General features: G+C 37.6%; 1 protein-coding gene across 1 annotated transcript in view; it reads right to left on the reverse strand.

The window, feature by feature from the left end:
* The window catches only part of ATL1 (atlastin GTPase 1), an 83,596-nt gene that overhangs the window by 1,998 nt on the left and 58,985 nt on the right, over positions 1–22,613 (reverse strand). Inside the window, exons 7-13 of the mRNA XM_011999768.1 lie at positions 17,062–17,154; positions 15,911–16,049; positions 9,872–9,999; positions 8,717–8,773; positions 7,066–7,137; positions 2,164–2,595; positions 621–635 (exon numbers count right to left, since the gene is read on the reverse strand). Coding sequence (XP_011855158.1) covers positions 621–635; positions 2,164–2,595; positions 7,066–7,137; positions 8,717–8,773; positions 9,872–9,999; positions 15,911–16,049; positions 17,062–17,154 — 936 coding nt within the window. The remainder of the gene's footprint in view (positions 1–620; positions 636–2,163; positions 2,596–7,065; positions 7,138–8,716; positions 8,774–9,871; positions 10,000–15,910; positions 16,050–17,061; positions 17,155–22,613) is intronic.

Genomic DNA, 22,613 nt, shown 5'->3' on the forward strand with positions numbered 1-22,613 from the left:
ATGACTTAAATGATTCCAGAGTGATACTTTTTCTTAGTGTAACAGCTGATTCCTTCCTGGATGCCTAGAGTCTTTTCTGAGATATGTAGTGTTGCTGCACATGTGCAATAGGAGAAATGAACACTTACTGTACAGGTCAGGCCTGAGGTCTGCCAAGAGAGTTAGCATACATACTGGCCTGGGCCCTGCTTAAAGTGGTATGTATTACTGTCAGTCAAAAGCTAAAGTTAAAAACAACTTCTAAAGGTTGTAGCTACATTTAAATACCCTCCAGTAGTTACATTTCCTCAAGTTTCATAACTGCTTGCTTTACTCTGCAGTAGAGCAGAGTCCACCTTTTCAGAGCTTAAGAATTTTGAAATTGTCTACACATTCATGGAACAAATACTCATGATATTCAATTTTGTGTGTGTGTAGATCAAATCATACATGATGTCTAGAATAAGTTAAATATTTTAAGACCATGTTAAAAATTCACAATTACAAATTTAAATGTTAGAAGTCACCAAAGATTGTTCTAATCTACACAAAGACATCCTTTAATGGCTGGTCAGTTTATAAAATAAGAATATCATAATGTTTACAAATATATAACTCTGAATTTTAAAAATTTAACTTACCTCATTTGTACTTCCCTGCGGCAAAGGCAGATTAAAAAGAAAAAAGAAAAGTATATATCCTGCTTTATTAACAGCATTATAATATTCAACTTTGCTTACAGTATTAGTTTGTGAGCATTTAAGAACAGAAGAGATACTCCTGCAGATTTTTCAGTTTAGATTACATATTTTATCAGAATCTTTGAAGAACTCAATTCTGTATTCCTCATAGGTTTTAGCATAACATATCTAGGAGCGTTTTGACATTGACCTCAAGTAACCCCTCTTAAATCTTACAGTTGAGACACTATTTGAGACAGTGGCTCAGAGGATCCAGTTTTTAATTCATTTCCCATTGTGCTACCATTCGTTTATCTCAGCTAGATCCTTCAAAGGGCATGTTACAATTATGTTATAAAGTATATATAAGTATGTTTTGTTTTTTTTTTTTTTTTTGAGACAGAGTTTCCCTCTTGCCCAGGCTAGAGTGCTATGGCAAGATCTTGGCTCAACGCAACCTCCACCTCCTGGGTTCAAGCGATTCTCCCGCCTCAGCCTCCCTAGTAGCTGGGATTACAGGCATGCGCCACTATGACTGGCTAGTTTTGTATTTTTAGTAGAGACGGGGTTTCTCCATGTTGGCCAGGCTGGTCTTGAACTCCCGACCTCAGGTGATCCACCCAACTTGGCCTCCCAAAGTGCTGAGATTACAGGCATGAGCCACCGCACCCAGCCATAAGTATGTTCTTAATGCTGGAAGAACTGTAGCTATTACCTGCTGCCTACAGGTACAGAGACAATCGGAAGTAATCTGATAGTGCTTTCAGAAGTTTTTAACTAAAGAGAATGAGATGACAACTTACGATAGTGGTTCATATAGCTCCTAACAAAGCTAATGCTAATCAAATCATAGGTTGTGAATATGAGATAATGTTAATGCAAGTCATAATTAGCTAAATAAAAGCTGTTTTCTCTTACAACTTATAATAGATTTAACATTTTTAGAATAATAAAAAGTAGGCTGGGTGGCTCACGCCTGTAATCCAAACACTTTGGGAGGCTGAGACGGGCAGATTGCTTGAGGTCAGGAGTTTGAGACCAGGCTGGCCAACATGGTGAAACCCCGTTTCTACAAAAGATACAAAAACCTAACCGCGAATGGTGGTGTGCACCTGTAGTCCCATCTACTCCAGAGGCTGAGGCACAAGAATTGCTTGAGCTGGGGAGGTGGAGGTTGCAGTGAGCTGAGATCATGCTACTGCACTCCAGCCTAGACAACAGAGCAAGACTGTCCCCAACCCCCAGAAAAAGAAAAAAATATGTATATACTACTAAATTGATGTATTTTTTTTGAATGCTGAAATGTTAACTGGAAAATAGGACTTCACATTTTACACAGTATTATATAGCTAGTTGTTCGTATCTGGGCAGGTCATAACATTCTTGATGACTGGGGCCCAATTCATGTTGATCTGTGTTATTTCCAACATCTAATGCAGTGGCTGGCACACGGATGACATTCAAATGTGTGCTGAAGTTAGTTGTGAATTAAAAGTGTTCTTACCTGGTCCCACAGAGCCGCAGCCACCTGGTCTATTACAGCTCCTAGCTCTCGGTATTCTCCAGAGTACCGGATATATGCCCAGGTGCACAGGGTGATAAGGGTCAGTCCCATTATCATATTGCATAGGCTAGCTATGATGTCCAAACCGATGAATCCAGTCACACCAGCAATCACATACGTGATAAAGATGACTACAAACAGTGTGGCTGGGGTACGAGCTGCATGGAAGATATTTTTGCTATCATTGTGCTTGATATATTGGATGTAAAGTTCATCTATTTCACTCTCCAACTGCTGCAGGTAACGCCGGCTAAATTCTTCCCCACCCATCTTCTTCACCCCTCGGAATAGCTTCACAGATTCTTCCTTAAGTTGCAGGTGTTTGCTCTGCAAGTCATTTGGGGCCAGAAATGGTTTGTCACCACCACAAATCTGTATCAGACAGAGAAGTATTCGTTTATGCAATGTAGAGTAAAATTGGCAACTGTATCAAAATTTTTCACTTAGCTAGTTGAGTTTGTTAGAATACATGAATAATCAGGAGCCTGCATATATGTTTTTTCAGCCCACATCTTTCCACCCTCTATCCATGAGGCATGACTGTAAATGGGACTGGTATTCTATAGGTGGCTTAAAGTCATTTTACATTTTTCTCTTTTTGCCGTGGAAAATAATATTCATCACTTCAAGTCCTTCAAGATGAGAAGACATGTGACACAACATGAAGTACAAAATTGAGTTCATTCACAGAATGAATCCAAATCTAAGAAAACTACATATATCCAAATTCTAGGAAATCTTCACCAAAGTCATTTTAACCAATGAAGTTTAATAAACAATGATCAATGCTATAAAGCTCTCAAAGTAAACTGCGAAATACATTCTTTAGCAGTTTTACTGATTTTTGTTTGAATGGAGCCCATTGAATATTTTCTTCCAGAAACTAAGTAGGAGTATATTAAATGTTCTTGAATCACATTTTCAAGTTTTTGAAAAGTTACAAGGGTGATCTCAGTTAACCATACCATTCATTCACTTTGGTTATAGCCATGCCTCAGAGATAATACGTGTTTGGTTCCAGACCACTGTAATAAAGTGAATCACATGATTTTTTAATTTCCTGATGCATATAAAAGTTATGTTTATAATTATATAGCAGTCTATTAAAGTGTGCAATAGCATGTCTAAAAACCATGTACATAATTTAAAACACTTTATTGCAAAAAAATGCTAAGGATCATCTGAGGCTTCAGCACATCAATCTGCTGGTGGAGGCTCTCGCCTGGATGTCGATGGCTGCTGACTGATCAGGGTGGTGTTGCTGAAGGTTGAGGTGGCTGTGGCAATTTCTTAAAATACGACAACAGTAAAGTTTGCCATATTGATAGACTTCCTTTCATGAAAGATTTCTCTGTAGCCTGGAATGCTGTTTGACAGCATATTACTCACAGCAGAACTTCTTTAAAAATTGGAGTCAATCCTCTCAAACCCTGTCAATGCTTTATCAACTAACTTTATTTAATATTTTAAAGCCCTGGAAAAGGCAGGGGGAAGGGAATGAAGAGAGGTTGATTAATGGGTACAAATATACAGTTGAAGTAAGACAGTGTTCAATAGCTCAGTAGGGTGACTGTAAATAACAATATTGTACATTCAAAATAGCCAGAAGAGAATAATTCAAATGTTCCTAGCATAAAGAAATGTTTAAGGTGATAAATATCCCACTTACCCTGATTTGATCTTTACATATGGATGTATCAATTTATCATATGTATTCCAAAAATATGTACATCTATTGTGTATCAATAAAAAATATTCTAAACCCTTTGTTGTCATTTCAACACTGTTCACAGCATCTTCACTAGGAGTAGATTCCATCTCCAGAAACCACTGTCTTTGCTTATCCATAGGAAGCAACTCCTTATCCGTTAAATGAGATTACACAATTGAGTCACATCTTCAGGCTCCACTTCTAAGTTCTCTTGCTGTTTCCACCACACCTGCACTTCCTTCCTCCACTGAAGTCTTGAACCCCCCTCAAAGTCATCCAGAAGAGTTGGTATCAACTTTTTCCACATTCTTGTTGATGCTGATACTTTTGCCTCCTATAAACCACAGATTCTCTTCATGGCATCTAGAATGGTGAATCTTTCCTGGAAGGTTTTCAATGTACAAAGCCCAGATCTATCAGAAGAATCACTATCTATGACAGCTATAGCCTTACAAAATGTATTTCTTATTAACATTTGAAAATCAAAATTACTCCTTGATCCCTGGGCTGCAGAATGGATATTGTGTTAGCAGGCATTGAAAACCTCAATTTCCTTAAATACATCTCCATCAGCGCTCTTTGGTGAATAAGTTCATGCCAATGAGCAGTAATATTTTGAAAGGAATCTTTTTCTTAGTAGGTCTCAATAATGGGCTTAAAATATTCAGTAATCCATGGTGTAAACAGCTGTACTGTTATGTAGGCTTTGTTGTTCCATTAATAGAGCACAAGCAAGAGTAGATTTAGCATGATTCTTAAGTGCCCTAGAATTTGGGGAATGGTAAATGAACACTGCGTTCAACTTAAAGTCACCAGCTACAAGAAAGTCAGCCTGTCCTTCCAAGCTTTGCAGCCAGGCATTGACTTCTCCTCTCCAGCTGGGAAAGTCCTGGATGGCATCTTCCAATAGAAGACTATTTCATCTACATTGAAAATCTGTTTGGTGCGGCCACCGTCATCAATGATTTCAGGTAGATCTTCTGGATAACTTGCTGTAGCTTCTACATCAAGATTTGCTACTTCACCTTGCACTTTATGTTACGGAGATGGCTTCTTAAATCTCATGAACCAAAAACCTCTGCTAGCTTCCAACTTTATTCTGCATCTTTACCAACTCTTTCAGCATTCATAGAATTGAACAGAGTTAGGGGCCTTGCTCTGGATTAGGCTTTGGCTTAAGGGCATGTTGTGGCTGGTTTGATTTTCTATCCAAACTAAAGCTTTCTCTGTGTCAGCAAAAAAGCTGTTTCACTTTTTTATAATCTGTGTGTTCACTGGAGTAGCTGTTTTTTTTTTTTTTTTTTTTAGACAGAGTCTCACTCAGTCACCCAGGCTGCAGTACAGTGGCATGATCTTGGCTCACTGCAACCTCTGCCTCCTGGGTTCAAGCGATTCTTCTGCCTCAGCCTCCCGAGTAACTGGGACTACGGGCGTGTACCACTATGCCTGGCTGATTTTTGTATTTTTAGTAGAGACAGGGTTTTACCATGTTGGCCAGGCTGGTCTCAAACTCCTGACCTCAAGTGATCCACCTGTCTCAGCCTCCCAAAGTGCTGGGATTACAGGTGTAAAACCCTCCCAAATTGCTGGGATAACAGGTATAAGTCACTGTGCCCAGCCTGGAGTAGCATTTTTAATTTCCTTTAAGAACTTCTCCTTTGCATCCACAGCCTGGCTAACTATTTGGTGCAAAGGCCTAGCTTTTGGCCTATGTCAGCTTTTCATATGCTTTCTTCACTAAGCTTAGTCATTTCTAGCTTTTGATTTAAAGTGAGAGATGTGTCTCTTTGAACTTCAACACTTAGAGGCCATTGTAGGGTTATTAATTGGCCTAATTTCAATATTATTGTGCTTCAGGTAAAAGAGGACTGCAGAGAGGGAGGGATGGAGGAACTGCTGGTTGATGGAGCAGTCAGGAAACACATTTATCGATTAAGTTCAGCATCTTATAACAGCACAGTTAATGGCTCTCCGAAACAATTACAATAGTAACATCAGCAATCGTTGATCACAGGTCGCCGTAACAGATATAATAATCATGAAAAAGTTTGAAAAATTGTGAGAAGTACCAAAATGTGACACAGACATGCACATGCTGTCGGAGAAAGGGTGTCAACAGACTTGTTCCACATAGGAGTGCCGGCAACATCCAATTTGTAAAAAGTGCAAGAAAGTGAAGCTCAATAAAATGAGGTATACCTGCATTTGAGATTTAACTATTATGGAGTATTCTTTCATTCTGATTGTCCTTATGTCATAAACAATGCCACTCCATATACTACATTTTCATTGATTCTAAGACTTCAATTTTGGATGCAATTTTAATTTCATCACGTTTTTTGAGACAGACTCTTGCTCTGTTGCCCAGGCTGGAGTGTAGTGGCACAATCTCGGCTCACTGCAACCTCCACTTCCCTTGTTCAAGCAATTACCCTGCCTCAACCTCCCAAGTAGCTGGGATTACAGGCACACGCCACCATGCCTGGCTAATTTTTTTTGTATTTTTAGTAGAGACGGTTTCACCATGTTGGCCAGACTGGTCTCGAACTCCTGACCTCAGGCAATCCATGTGCCTCGGCCTCCCAAAGTGTTGGGATTACAGGCGTGAGCCACCACACCCAACCTAATTTCATAACATTTTCAAGAGAAAATATCTATCACAGTAGTACATATACACAATAATTATCAGATCCATCCTAATTTGGAGTGTTAAAATGAGGAAATGTAATAAATAGAAATATTGGCCCTTAAGGTTTTTTTTTTCCTAAAAGGTTTCATCTTTAAGAGAAATACCAAAATTGTGGAATATAAGGAGGCATAGTCGTGAGGGTACCACATGCTATTTTAGCTGCTAGATTTTATATATAGTGGAAAGATCTGACACACCCCCAAATATGTGAATAGGAATATATTACAGAGAGAGACAATTCATTTAAAATGCCTTTAAAATTGCACACGTAATGTTTTAAAAATTTTTTCAGGAATATAATAAATAGACACATGATACAGGCTGAGGAAAAAGTCAAAGCCACCACATTGCATGTGTGTACAGTGTAACATGGAAGAAAAAAGAGAATGAGTTGCATGAAGAATACTGGTTTAAGACAGCATTTAAAATATTTAATTCTTACCTCTTCCATTTTTTTGTTGTATGTGTCCTTGGCAGTTGCCACGGCTGCTAAATTGTTAGCTTCTGCTGTGGCCTTTGGACAAAGTACAAAATATGATGTAAAATGCAGTTCATATTGATTAAACTTCCACAGGCAGTTCACATTTCAGAGCATCATGTGCAAGAAATGTGCAAGAAACCAAAGTCCTCAACGTAATTTAAAACGGTTACAATATTTCTACATTTTAAAAATTAGTAAAAAAGTTTCAAAAATGCATAAACAGATTTTTACTCAATACACAATAGTTCTAAAATGAATTTTCATTTGGAAGAGTTTTCCTCTCAAAAAATATTTTTTAACCTGTCATTAAATGCTGGGAAGTAAAAATATCTATAAACCCAAACTCATGGGGAATAATACACAGTACATTTTATAAATACTAATATACACAAATATGTCTAAGGACTGCTGCTGATAGAAGAGTGTATCACTGATAACAAAAAGGAACTATTAAGAACTTACATTTTAAAAATATATAAGGAAACTAGTTTCTCCCTTTTTAAAATTTATTTTTTTTTATTCTTTTTTTTTTTTGAGACTGAGCCTTGCTCTGTTGCCCAGGCTGGAGTGCAGTGGCATGATCTCGGCTCACTGCAACCTCCACCTCCCGGGCTCAAGCAATTCTGCTGCCTCAGCCTCCCGAGTAGCTGGGACTACAGGCTCGCGCCACCACGCCCAGCTAATTTTTGTATTTTTAGTAGAGACGGGGTTTCACCATGTTGGCCAGTCTGGTCTCGATCTGTTGACCTCATGATCTGCCCACCTCAGCCTCCCAAAGTGCTGGGATTGCAGGCATAAGCCACCACTCCCAGCCAAAATATGTTGACTTATTTTTTATACGTGAGGTCTCACTATGTTGCCCAGGCTGGACTCAAACTCCTGGACTCAAGTGATCCCCCTGCCTCAGCCTCCTGACTAGCTGAGCCTACAGGCACATGCCACCGTGCCTGGCTCCTTTTAAAACAAAAATGTTTGTGGAGGCCGGGCACGGTGGCTCACGCCTGTAACCCCAGCACTTTGGGAGGCCAAGGCAGGCGGATCACGAGGTCAGGAGATCCAGACCATCCCGGCTAACACGGTGAAACCCCGTCTCTACTAAAAATACAAAAAAATTAGCCAGGCATGGTGGTGGGCACCTGTAGTCCCAGCTACTCGGGAGGCTGAGGCAGGAGAATGGCGTGAACCCGGGAGACGGAGCTTGCAATGAACCGACATCGCGCCGCTGCACTCCAGCCTGGGGGAGAGAGCGAGACTCCGTCTAAAAAAAAAAGAAAAAGTTTGTGGAGAAACAGTTGTTTAAAACTTGGACCTGCTTTTCTACTGTGTGTTACATGTATGAATCTAAATCATAATATAAGACTGTTTTCTAAACAAATTTAGTGCGAAGAGAATGAAAACCCTTTGGTATAAAGTGTGTGTGTCTCAACACAAGTGAGGCTGCAATACGTTTATGTGAAAAATGTTTAGATGAAAACATAAATAGGTAAAGTTATTAGGCAAATAATCTTCCAATAAATCCTTCTGTCTAATATTATTATCTGGTAATTTCCGACAGCCAGAAATCTTAGCCTTAGTCACGTGTCTTAAAACATGCCTCCTCATTAATAAATACCTGTAACATGGATTTGGGATGTGGTAATTCTTCACCTTGATAGATCTTTATATAAGCCTAAAAAAAAAAAAGAAAAAGATTCATGTTCAAGCAATTCCATTCAATATTTCCTCTAATTCTATGAAATTGCATTCTAAGCTCTTGACATTTCAAAAATATTTTCAGGAACTTATAACTATTTTATCTTTCTCATACTTAAATTCCCTTTTTTCTTAGTTCATGTTGTTTCCCTTTCCCGAAATGCCTTTTTCAAACATCTCTGTCTGCCAATCTGGCCCTTCTTAAAGGCTCAACTCAATGCCACTCCCTTTAAAATGTTCTTAGACCCCTCTGCCGGGAGTAACCGCCCTTTTTCAGTTACCCACAGGAATCTGTACCCTGCTGATGTCATAAGCTTTATGGAACAGACCCTTGTGAGGGTTCTGAATCTCCTACCAAATTGTAAGCACCTCCACAGTGTTACACGCAGTAAAAATTCGTATTTTAGATAAATAACATGACATTTATTGCTGACAATCATGAAGGTAAATAAATCCTACAGAACTTATATGACAGCATATTAAATGACAAAGCATGAATTTTAAAAATTGATATTTTAGTCCTTGGAGTGTCAGTCCACAATTGGGTTGCTAACTGAAATTCTCCAGGATATATATGGGTTGGTAAAAAGTATTCAGTGCTATCTAAGGCAAACAGGTAAATGCAAATTTAAAATAATTCCACTTCATATTGGCTCTTGGTGCAGAGAGTAAGAAATGCGGAACTATTTTCTTCAGTAGGAAGGTATCCCCTTGGGGAAAATCTTCAGAATTATGAAGGTAAAATTCAGAATAGATCATGGGCCCTGGGAAACACCCCATTCCCCCAAAAGACTTTTCCAGCTCTTACATTCATATTTCAAAATACAGTTCCCTCAGTATAAAAGGGGACAGTAAAGTTACCTTTATGTGGTTTCCTCAAAAGAATAATTTCAGAAAGTAAGCTTTCTGAAAGGATTTGAAAAAGCTTTTTAAAGGGATTTTAAAAATCCTTTTTATAGATTCCTCGTACCTTTGCTCTCATATTATAGGGTCCATAATTTTTGTTTATAGGAATTGCGATCCAATATATGTCAAATCTAAGTACTCACAAAGGCTCTAGAAATGAGAGTGATACCTTGAAGTACTCCACCAGACCCCGGCAGGTGATTTTATTCCCATTGATCTCTTTAATATCTAGGCTCTCAGGACTAAGTAGCCAAGGAATCAGTATTTTCAAGTTTTTGATGAATTCATCATCTATTTCTACAAATAAAAGCAAATCCATTATTATTTTTGGAATCCTCCCCAGTCTTCCATGCCACAGAATAAAACATCCTTTGATCTCCCCCATTTCCTCCCCAGTGATAATGCCATCATGCACTTCCCTATCACTTAAGCAACTCCTGAAACCTGCTCTTCTCACAGTGATGATTCTCCTTGCCCAAATTTCCACTCCCGTTTCATATGTATCTTGTCTTCCACCTATAAATTAGCTTTCTGGATATTATAAGTTAGCTTGCTTGGTTTTACATGTATGCTTTGTATGTAGCCCATTCATATAACCAGTTGAAGGTTTTTTTTGTTTTGTTTTGCTTTTTTGTTTTGTTTTGTTTTTGAAATGGAATCTTGCTCTGTCGCCCAGGCTGGAGTGCAGTGGTGCCATCTTGGCTCACTGCAACCTCCACCTCCTGGGTTCAAGCAATTCTCCTGCCTTAGCCTCCTGAGTAGCTGGGACTACAGGTGCACACCACTATGCCCAGCTAATTTTTGTATTTTTAGTAGAGGTGGGGTTTCACCATGTTGGCTATGATGGTCTTGATCTCTTGACCTCATGATCCGCCCGCCTCAGCCTCCCAAAGTGCTGGGATTACAGGCATGAGCCACCACGCCCAGCCATAACCAGTTCATGTTTTAAGTCTTATTTATGGTTTTATATACATAGGCTCATAAATTGGGAAGAGACCAGATTTTTACTGGCTTATTATAATGCATTCCCTCCAGAAAATGCATCCAAAAATTGCTCCATGCATAGCGAGCCCATCTTCTAAGAATTGTACAAAACTGGGTAAGCTGTGGTAACTGGACTGCAGAGTTCAAAAAGATAGTGATAATGATGCTACCTCTAGTGGTGGAACTCAGCAACACAAAATAAAACAGCAAGAAAAGGCCACTTAAGCAGATGAGAGGTAGTATGCATTATGTAGCTGTCGTGTTTGATATAATTGATTACACATAACCCAAGCTATAGCAGTAGGTTAAAGCTTAACATTACAGACTTAGCAAAGTAATATAGAAAATCATCACCAGAGAAGTCTTCTGAACACAGGGATAATTTCTTAAGTTGTTATTTCAAATATATGGAAAAATTGGGGCCGGGTGGAGTGGCTCCCGCCTGTAATCCCAGCACTTTGGGAGGCCGAGGCAGGTGGATCATTTGAGGTCAGGAGTTCAAGACCAGCCTGGCCAACGTGGTGAAATCCTGTCTCTATTAAAATATAAAAATTAGCTGTACATGGCTGGGTGCAGTGGCTCGCGCCTATAATCCCAGCACTTTGGAAGGCTGAGGCAGGTGGATCATGAGGTCAGGAGATCGAGACCATCCTGGCTAACATGGTGAAACCCCACCTCTACCAAAAATACAAAACAAAAAACAAACAAAAAAAAACTTAGCCAGGCATGGGGGCACATGCCTATAGTCCCAGCTACTCTGGAGGCTGAGGCAGGAGAATCACTTGAACCCGGAGATGGAGGTTGTAGTGAGCTGAGATTGTGCCACCACACTCCAGCCTGTGTGACAGAGCAAGACCCTGTCTCCAAAAAAAGAAAAAAAAATATATACATACATACATATATATATACACATACACACACACATATTATATATATATATGGAAAAATACACATACTATGTAAAAAAGCATGATCTGTCCAGTGACTTGCTTGGTTCCTAAGTAAATTCAGTAACTGCCTGTAATTTTAAAAAATCTAAATTTTAGCAGAGTTACTGAGTTTTCAGGCTTTGGGGCTGGTGATTTTGAAGGCCTTAAAGATTCAAACCTTAAGACTGTGTTTGCATTTTTCCTGTTGTTATAACCCCAGTTATAACATTGGGGCTACACTGAAATACTATTTTATGTTAGAATTTGTTTTCTTTACTTCTTTTATGACACACACAAGCATGATGCTGGATATCTTTCAAAGTTATTTTGTTTCATGTTTTGTGCCACTTTGAAATTCTAGTGACCATGATTTATGGGTACTTGTAGTGGAGTTTATTCAAACTTACTTTGTTGTTTGCATTGTACCAATCTTCACTGATAATTTTGCTTTATACTATATATAGATTTATTATTGCGGTTTGCTTTTTAGTTACCAGTATTCACTGGAATACAATACTGATATTTGTATTTATGTTACCACATTCCTGTTTTGTTTTATTGCCTGCCATGTATCTGTATTCACTGATACTAATAGGTTTCCTTTTTGCTATATGATCTTATGTTTTTTCATCTTTAGTAGAGTATTACTATACATCTAGAATGTACCAATTCTTGAGTTTCTGAATAAAACAAAGTTTTCTTCTTATAAAACCACTTTAAAATCACTTTCAAAACATGTATATAAATTTCTGTCCCCAAACATTCCTTATACAATTGGAATGGAATAAGATATGACTGTGTGTTAATGCACCAGCAAGTGTGGTAATTAATTACCATTAAAGTAACCAGCATCTAACCACACATTTGGATTAAAAAATGTGTCTGAAGATGGCAGTAGCCATCTTTGTTCTCACTGGAACTAATGCTACATATTCCAATTTTGGATTCAGAAAATAAGAACAATATATTCATAACATACATAGGTAGTGAGCTCTTGCTAATGTTAGTTGAACACCGTAAATAGATGACCCAGAAAATCTGCAAACCAGTTCAAATTGATTTGCAGAGGTGTATTAATAAGCTTTGGCATTGCAAGTGTTCAATTAATATATATGAATAGCTGATTCAGAATTATGTTCAGTAAGTTTCTTTGGTTATTTCTTCCACAATGGTAAAATCTTCCAAGGACTTTAGTGGCTTGGTCAAAGTGGTGGTTATCTGCCACAATAGTTGAGCATATGATGCATGCTTTGTAAGAACTCCACAGGGCAGATGCACTAGTATAGTATTGCTGTATAAATTAACAAAGGAAGATATTTTCTCGGGATTTCCTGATTCTGATAAGTGATTCGAAACACGCATTTGACTACGCATTCTCAAGTCTCACCGCAGCTGCTAAGGAAGCAGCTCCACATCTTATCATGTGGCTATCTGCCCATTCTACATATGGTACTATAATGTAGAGCAACCTCAAAAAAAAAAAAAAAAGGATAACTCCTTGTTATTTAAAAAATTGTATTTGCAATGCTAGGGTAGGTATTCAGTAAGCACCCAATAAGAGCTGGTTGAATGTTGCATAAATGAATGTGATTAAGTGCCTTTAATCTTCTTCATTTCCTTTTGGGAAGCTCTTAAATTAATAGTAGTTAAATTTAATCATAGTATTATCAGTTTTTAATAACACTAGACATAGGTAAAATAATAATAATTGCAATACTTTGAGCGACCATGAACAAATAGTTATTATAACAATGATTACTATTGATAATGAGCTAAAAGTTATTTCTGTGTGTAAAAGAGTATATGAGAAACTATTATCAAAGAACAACTTTTGCATAATTGTTTATTCAAAGACTTTTCTTCACCAGAGGCAACCACTGAGATGCCAGCCCTCTGGAGAACATCATGGTCAGCTGACAAGACACCCTGGATAGAAATCACACCAAACTGTAAGATTCAGGGTGGGACAGAAAAATAATGTAGATAGCAGACTTTCAAAACTGCCCAAAGAAACACGGAGGCAAAGTACAACCTTTCTGCCCACAAGAGGGCTTATAGCAGCAGTCTTGTAAGATACAAAAGTCTCATTAAAATGGAACTTTTATGGAAATTGAAGCTACCTTTCGCTTCTCTTTTTCCTAGGTGAGCCACTTTGGTAAACTCATAACTTATAGTTAGCTGTAAACCAATTGTGTAGGTCAATATATGCATAGAAGTGAATAAAATTTGATGGAGAACAAATGTCTTAAAAAGTGGGATTCTGGCCAAGCATGGTGGCTCCTGTAATTCATCACTTGAGGCCAGGAGTTCAAGACCAGCCTGGGCAACATAGTGAAACCCCCATCTCTGCAAAATAAATAAATAAATAAATGACCGGGCATGCTGGCATACTCCTGTAGTCCTATTTGGGAGGCTGAAGCAGGAGGATTGCGTGAGCTCAATAGTTCAAGGCTGCAGTGAGTTATGATCGCACCACTGCACTCCAGCCTGAGAGACAGAGTGAGACCCTGTCTCTAAAATAAAATAAGTGGCTGGGTGCAATGGCTCACGCCTGTAATCCCAATACTTTGGGAGGTCAAGATAGGAGGATTGATTGAACCCAGAAGTTTGAGACCAGCCCTGGAAGCACAGCAAGACCTCATCTCTACAAAAAATTAAAAAAAAAAAATTAGCTGCACATGGTGGTGTGTGCCTTTAGTCCTAGCTACTTGGGAGGCTGAGGCAAAACGATGGCTGGAGGCCAGGAGTTCAAGGTTGCAGTGAGCTAGGATTGCACCACTGCACTCCAGCCTGGGCCACAGAGTGAGACCCTGTCTCTAAAAATAAAAAATACAAATAATAAGTAGGATTCTGCATTTGCATGATTTGTCTTAAACTCTCTCCCTGAGCTCTTTCATTGCAAAAAGTATCAGTTATTCCAAGATCTGTAGCTGTATACTGCAGTAATGGAACAAGCCACGGTAATTTTTAGTTCCAATAAAGGACTGTTGTTGAAGGCGCACCCCTCCTCTGCCTGTTTATGTCTCCCAACTCCAGAGGAGAAAGAGAAGCTTTCTCTTTATGTAAGAAGCCTTTCTTTATGTAATTTATTCAAAACACATTAAAGCCATTAGGTAATTGCACAATACTGAGATCTGTGCATCCACTAGTGGGTTGGAATTCATAAATGTGACAGTGAAATTATAGAAGCCTGTCATCCATATGTACCATATGCTTACTGCTATCTAGTCTGTTGTATAAAAGTAAGACAAAATGTGTATAAGCACCATGCTGATGAATGATTGAGAAATTTGGTATTGTATTTATGGTACTAACTACTAAAGTTAAATATAAGGTATCTGAGAGTCAATGTCATGGGTGCAAGGACAAAAATAATTCATCTGCTTTTCAAATCTGCCAGTATTGTCCTTTCTTTAAAGTAATTTTAAATCCCTCTGACAACAATTGTGCTGAAAAGCTTGTAATGTCACTGTCTCACTCCTGGCACGACGCACAAAGGCCACAGTAAATTAAACAAATGTCTGAATTCAGTGGTATATTCCACACCATGCTTTCAAGTTAAAAAGTCATGTCTTTGAACTATGTCATATTAACTACAAAGCATATGTCTACAGCCCTGATGGATATCTTTTGGGAAAGATTAACTTCCATTTTCCCAGACTCCTACCTCCCCTCCCGCTCTTGTTTGTTTGTTTGTTTAACAAGTCCAGCTGCTTTGGAATCATGTAACAATCAGTCCTCTATTAAAGACATAATTACATCCTATAAGTATACACTATTTGAAAAACACTCTAGTGGTTTTTTTTTTTTTTAAGAAACTGGTCCTCTTTCACACAAGATTCCATTTTTAGTGAAGTTTTTCTAATTTATAATTAAATGATTTAGGAGCAGTTTTAAAGAGCATTTCTCTCAATCTCTAATTATATAACTTAATACAGAATTCCAATACTATAGACATCTGTTTTCCTTTTTCATGTAGATAAGGAAAATGAAGCATAAAAACATGAAGGAGCACTTCTCAGTGCACAGAGATGAGAAGGTGACGGTTACTGCCTGCTAGGTGAACTCAGGATCTGGCCTATTTTTGCAGGCAGTGTATATATTCAGCGCCCACAGAATCCCACAGTTCGCCAAGGAGGAGCACCAGCCCAGGATGCCCTATTCTCCTGACAATTTCTAATCATCAGCCTCCTATCAGTAGATAAACTAAACTATCAGCCATAAGCCCAGTAGATAAAATGACATTTCTATAATCAGACTAAGTGATGCAAACATAGTCACTAAAAGACACAAACCTTTCAATTTTCCATCAAAGTTTGGATTGGTAGCTACTTTTAAGCCAGGATGAGGTAGCAGAAAACAGGAAATGTTGGTGAAGCAGGAATGGATGTGTTTTCTGACATTCTGTAGTTCTTCATGCTGGTTCCCTGAGACCTGCAATAAATCATTCTGAAGTTTGAACTACTTTCATCATAAATTTCGCAAAGGAATTCTGTGGCATCTTATATTTGCTATGTCTTTTTGGTCCCACAATGATAAAAATGACACGACAGGGCTGCTACTAAAGAAAGAAGAAAGTTTTGGGTGGTTTGCCACACACAGTCATGTCTAAGTATAGAAAACACATGGCATAGTTATAATTAGCAAGTGTCTACCCTTATACTAACTCAAATGGACCTTCCCATTTTTAATACAAATTAATAGGGCTTTACTCTGGCTAGTTTCTACAAATTCAAATTTTAATTCAAAGTACTCATAGGAGCCACAAAGAGAAAGTAAGATATTTCTACTTTCTTTTTAGTAGATATTCAAGACAGCCTCCTATCACCTGGTAAGTGTATATTTAAATTCTAGAATGGAATCTGAATAGTTGGGTGTTTACTTACAAGCCAAATCACCCTCACCTCCCACCTTATGTAAATACATATTTGATAGTTTTTAATATAGACAAACTATTATGACTGTAAACCTAATAGGTTCAGAGATCTCAATTTTCAAGGAACATTTTTGTAAATTTTGATCTTTCTCCCTGATTTCCCAGTAGGCACTTTTGGTGATATCTGCTCAGTGTAACAATTTGTACAGTATTGAACTAGCACGACGCAGAAAGTGGAAGGCCTTCTAATTTTACATTCTGTGTTCTAAGATTGAATCCAGGGATTTCAAAATTAGATATATGTTACATTGGCTTTGAAACTTCTACTAAAACCTGAATCTTGATATTTGCACTATCAGTCTTGAAGTGACTTAGTTCTTCAAAGTAAAAGTTTTATCTTTAGGAGTAAATTCTTGTTTTATAGGTATATACAAAGAATGCTTTACCTGTGTCATTAATATCATAACAAATGAGATTGTGGCTACTGAGTATCTATTCACCAAATGATCCAACAAAAATAATTCTAGATTATTGTCAGTGAAATTTCATGCACCTAAATATCTAACAAACCTTGAGGCGTTTTTCCAAGAATTTGGCACCACCATCAGCTCCATATGAAAATTCGTATGGGAAACTCCAGTCCCGAACAAGAAATATCAGACTCTAAAAAATGATAAGAAAGGATAGATATGAGGACTTTAAGGTGCCTCCCTTTGCTTTTTACAGAAACCAATTATAATATCATTGTCATTTGAATATCGTTCTTTCCCACATTGCTGAATTAAAAATCAAACATAAAACCTTTGAAAGTGTCTGGGCAGTCTCTCCCCTATGAGATCATCCTACCTATTTCCATTAAGTGTGAACAGAAAGCTGCCTACAAAATGCCAGCATGAAAGCACCCCACTGAGAGATGACAGAGATGACTCCCAAACTGCCTGAATGGAGCTATGTCACTATAATCAGATTTTGGGTAGAATACGTTCCTAGGAATCTTCCTTTCCGATGGCTATGGCTGAATACAGGCATAAGATATGAGATCAGCTTTTCTTTTATAAAGAAATTGTTTTAATGTTTTTATAGAAATGATATGTATGTATGCTCATCATAAAAAGTTCAAACTAGATAGCAAAGTCCAGAGAGAAAATTTTAAAATGCACCCCAGGCCGGGCACGGTGGCTCACGCCTGTAACCCCAGCACTTTGGGAGGCCGAGGCGGGCGGATCACGAGGTCAGAAGATCCAGACCATCCTGGCTAACACTGTGAAACCCCGTCTCTACTAAAAATACAAAAAATTAGCTGGGTGTGGTGGCGGGCGCCTGTAGTCCCAGCTACTGGGGAGGCTGAGGCAGGAGAATGGCGTGAACCTGGGAGGCAGAGCTTGCAGTGAGCCGAGATCGCGCCACTGCACTCCAGCCTGGGCGACAGAGCGAGACTCCGTCTCATAAAAAAAAAAAAAAAAAAAAAAAAAAAAAAAAAAAAAAAATGCACCCCAAATCCCATCTCCTGGATTTAACGATAATTAACATTTGGTGAACATCATCCAGTCATCTCCCTAGGTACATACACAAATGGAGGAGGGCTAAAAGGAAGAAAAAGGAGAAAAACAGTTTTATAAAATGTGGAACTGTTTTGTATGTGGCATTTTAAATAAAAAGTATTAAAATGCACTTGAAATTAACTGACTAAAAGGAAGATAAGATGACATTTAAAATACTGCTGAATTTCAAGTAAATGATTTTTTACCATTAGAAGTTCTAATAAATTCACTTGAAGTTAAGAACAAAGATTTTGGAAAACATTGAGCTGGGAGTCATGTGTTTAACTTTTTATACCTTTGATTGGAATATAGTCCACATACAGAAAACTGCACATTACGTATACAACTTAATGAATTTTCACAAACTGAACACATTGTGTAACTAGCACCTAGATCAAGAAACAGAGAATGTCCAGCACTCCACAAGCCCCTGCTCCTGCCACCCTCCAGTCATGACCCCTTGCTCAAGGGTAACCACGGGCCTGACTTTTAACAGCATCGGTTCGTTTTGCCTGTTTTTATAATTTGCGTTAAGTGGAATCATACATGATACATGACATATTCTTTTGGTCTAGTTTCTGTCACTCAACATTATATTTGTGAGATTATATTATTGCATAATTGTTTATCATTCATAGTCATTACTGCACAATTTCCCATTATGTGAATAATTATTAATTCATTCTGTAGATGGGCATTTCAGTGTCTCTAGTTCTTGACTGGTATGAATAGTGTTGCTACGAACATTCATGTGTCTTCTGGTCTTCTTTCCGTCTTCTTTCTTTTGCATTTATAACTAAAGCAGAATTACTGGGTAGAGAGTGTGCACATGTTCAGGATTGGCTGACATTGTCCGTTTTCCAAAGTACCAATTTATAACCTTACCAGTAGTCTTAGAGGGTTCCTGATGCTACACGTTGTCCTCACCAATGCTTGATATTCTCTGTCTTTTTAATTTTAAACATTCTGGAGGGTGTGGTTTAGTAGCCTAGCCCATTGTGTTCAATATGCATTTCCCTGATGATTAATGAAATTAAGCACATTGTCCTATGTTTGTTGGCCCTTTGTGTTTATTCTCTTTTGTGAAGAGGCTGATCAGGTCTTTTGTCTTTACTGATTTGTTTGGAGTCATGCTTTTTAAATATATGTTTCACCTTTAACTCCCTGCCATGAGAAAATCAGCATTCTCAGATTTCCTATTACCATTCCTCCCTTCCTTCTACTTTTAACATGTCATAACTTTGAAATAAAACCAAAAGCAGTTTGAGTAAAAATGTTTTAAATATAATAAACATTGAAAGATACTACAAAATGCATATGGAAATTATTAGACAATTTATATACGTACTATTGCTATGTGTTCCCATATCATCCTGAACTTCCCCTGTTATAACACTTCTACTAGAATCTGGTGGACTTCTTTCAATTGTAAGTAATGAAATCCAATTCCAACAAGTTTAAGCAAAAAAGTAGATAATTGGTTCTGCAACTGGAAAGGTCAGTGGTGTAGGTGATTTCAGAAGGATTTGGGACACTTAAATGACATCAAGGCTCTTTCTCTCTCTGAACAGTCCTCTCTACATAATGGCCAAGATGACCACTGAGATCCAGATTCACACCCTGCTAGCTTAGCAACACCTGTGCAAGTCAGTTTTTCATGACAGCAATCTCAGGAAATTTCCAGGAATGGGCCCAATTTGATCATATAATCCCAGTCCAGAAATAATCACTATGGTCAGAGGGATGGGATGGTCTGAATTGTCACCTCTATGTAAGGGGTGAATGTCATCAGGTTCACCTGAACCAAAGGGAATTGGAAAGAGGAGTTCTATTGCTAGAAGGGGAACTAGACAGAAAAAGAAATAGATAACTCCAAACCATAATGTTATGGTGCATTATTTATAGACTGTAAGCCTTCTGGAGGCAAACATTGAATCTCTTTCTTGTTCATTATAGTATCCTTAACACCTAGTACAGTGCTTGGCACGGAATCAGTGCTCAATACAGATTTGTTGAATAAATGATTTTCTCATTTTTTAATTATCAATTTCAGAATGTCAGGGTTTAAAATGTTTACAATCTGCTCTATACTCACAATATTCAAAGTTGTTTGGCTTTAGTGTTATATTTAATTGGATTCGCTGCATCAAAAATCCTTTCACTGTCAACTTCTCCATATCTGAGCTCTTATTTTTAATAAAAGTGGGCCAAATTTTGCCATGTGGCTTTCCAAGAAGCAGTATTAGGATTGCTGTATTTCCTGAGTACTCACATTTTTGAGAATATCTTCTGTTGCTTTCATAGTTAATGAACAATTGGCAGGATATAAAAATTATTGGGGTGACTCTTTCAAAACTTTGTCAATTATCATTCATCTTTTTCCATGAATATTGCTATGGAAAACTCTGTGTGGATCCTTTGTTCTTAAAAGTTCAATAACTTTACTAAGTATATTCTCATATTGACTGGAATGTATCAGTTTTCCCTAGGGAAATAGTATGACGATTCAAGTTTCATTCGAGAAAAGTTTTCCTCTATCATCTCTTTAAATATTTTTCCTCTATTACATTTATTGTTTCCTCATTTGCTTCATTATCTTCTTCAGGGGCTCTCATTATGCATATGTGGTAGAGAGGCAGGTGGGAATCTAGGTTTTATGGGGCCTGAAGCTTACATAATCTGTGGGGTAGTGTGGGGCAGAGGAAAGCCTCTGTGAGAAAAAGAATGCAGAATTAGGCTTGAAAGTGAATATTTATTTAGAATGAGGAATACAAATTACAAATTCAAAAAACTGGCAAGTATCACAAACAAAAAAAAATAACTAACATAACTTTATAACAGTTTTATTTTCCCCAAAGTTGTTCCAAGTTCATTTCCTGCCTTAGACCTAGAATTGGGCATTTCTCTAAGAAGCACTGGTTTCTTTTAGTGAAATATGGTACTTCAAGATTATAATGCTCAAAGTGCTGCTGCATTGGTCGGTGTTTCTAGACCTTTTCAGTGGGCAGAGCTAGGATAAAATTGTGTGTGTGTCTGTGAAAAAAAAATCTCATAAATTCATACTGACACTCCCAATTCAAATTCAGGACTATAGAGTTTCCACTGAATGTCTATATTATATCCAGATCTCCTTATCCAATAATCTTGAATCAAGAGTCTTGATTGTTAATGCATCAGGGATGGCTGAATTATGATATCCCATAATTACTCATTTTTTCAATGCTATAATACATACCCAACAGTCGCAGAGTAGCAGTACCAGTACCACCATCAACTACTAGGAATACTTAATGAAAGTTCTTTTTTTTTTAATTTGGCACATGCTCTCCTCATTCTCCTACTTTTTAGTTTATCTATTCATTTATTTATTTGAAGAAAACAGACATTACATATGATGTTCTCTCCCTTTTGTCCCTCGTTTAGTCTAAGTTCCACAAACAAATACACATTTAATGATCATTCCTAGTCCTTATGTCATCTTTGCTGATCTGAAATTCATTCTTTAGTAGATTTTGCATTAAGGGTCATGGGAACAATATTCCTTGGAATTTTACATGTTGATAATAGTTGTGGCCCTTTATACCTGAAAGTCAATTTTGCTGGACATAAAATCCTTGAATCACATCTTTTTTCCTTAAACAGGGTCACTTCTAAGTGGTGTGTGATTATGGATCTTTCTTGTTTCCATAAGATGGAGCCTCTCCTCCCTCTTATTTTGTTTTGTAGATTCTTGTGGGAGAGAGGAGGGATTCTTGTAGAGAAAAGAATTAAAAATACCCACATCCACCCTCTTTAAGTAGCCTGCTAACTTTAAATAGATGTCCATTTTTTGCCACAATTTTTGTCAAAATATAATAATTTGTATTTTGAATATTTCTTCCTAAAACATGTATTTTGGAAATAGATTTAGCTGGGAAGTAACTTTTGCAAAATAGAGTTTCATGAACCAGGATAAATGAAACCAAGTATGTGGATTTGGCTGTATTTTGCATATTTCTTGGGAGCTTTTAATCTTTCTTTTTCACTTGGCATCTTCCCAATTCAAAATAATGAGGACCATGTGTGGTATAGAAGCAAATATAGTTTCATTTTTTAAAATTACCAATATATAAAGTAATCATGAAATTAATGGCAATGTTCCAACTCCTAGGTTTCCTGCCTGATGTTCTCATCCAGTGATGTGCTGATAAACTGGCTCTCTGACAAAAAGAAAAATGAAAGCCTTGATTTGTAGCATTTGCCAATTTCTGTGGTGTAAATATACCCATCATAGCTGATTCCAAGCTATTAAAAGTTTAATAACTGGTTTATATAATTCCTGTATATTTAATAATTGGTTCTCATGAATAGGGAGGAGCATGCCTACTATCCCCCATCCCTCCCTAGATAATTTATATGCTTTCCATTCATCATGTATGGATTTCTATGAAATTCAGTCTTTATGTCAAAATCTATCAGTTTTTTCTACACTGCAGAATCTTGATTTGCTCATGTATGCATATAAGTAGAGATAAAAACCAAGAATACAAATTAGCCTAATTTGCTCAGATAAAAACATATGAAGCCACAAATACTTTTTAA

This window comes from Mandrillus leucophaeus, unplaced genomic scaffold (assembly GCF_000951045.1).
Source record: "Mandrillus leucophaeus isolate KB7577 unplaced genomic scaffold, Mleu.le_1.0 Scaffold60, whole genome shotgun sequence".
Classification (NCBI taxonomy): domain Eukaryota; kingdom Metazoa; phylum Chordata; class Mammalia; order Primates; family Cercopithecidae; genus Mandrillus; species Mandrillus leucophaeus.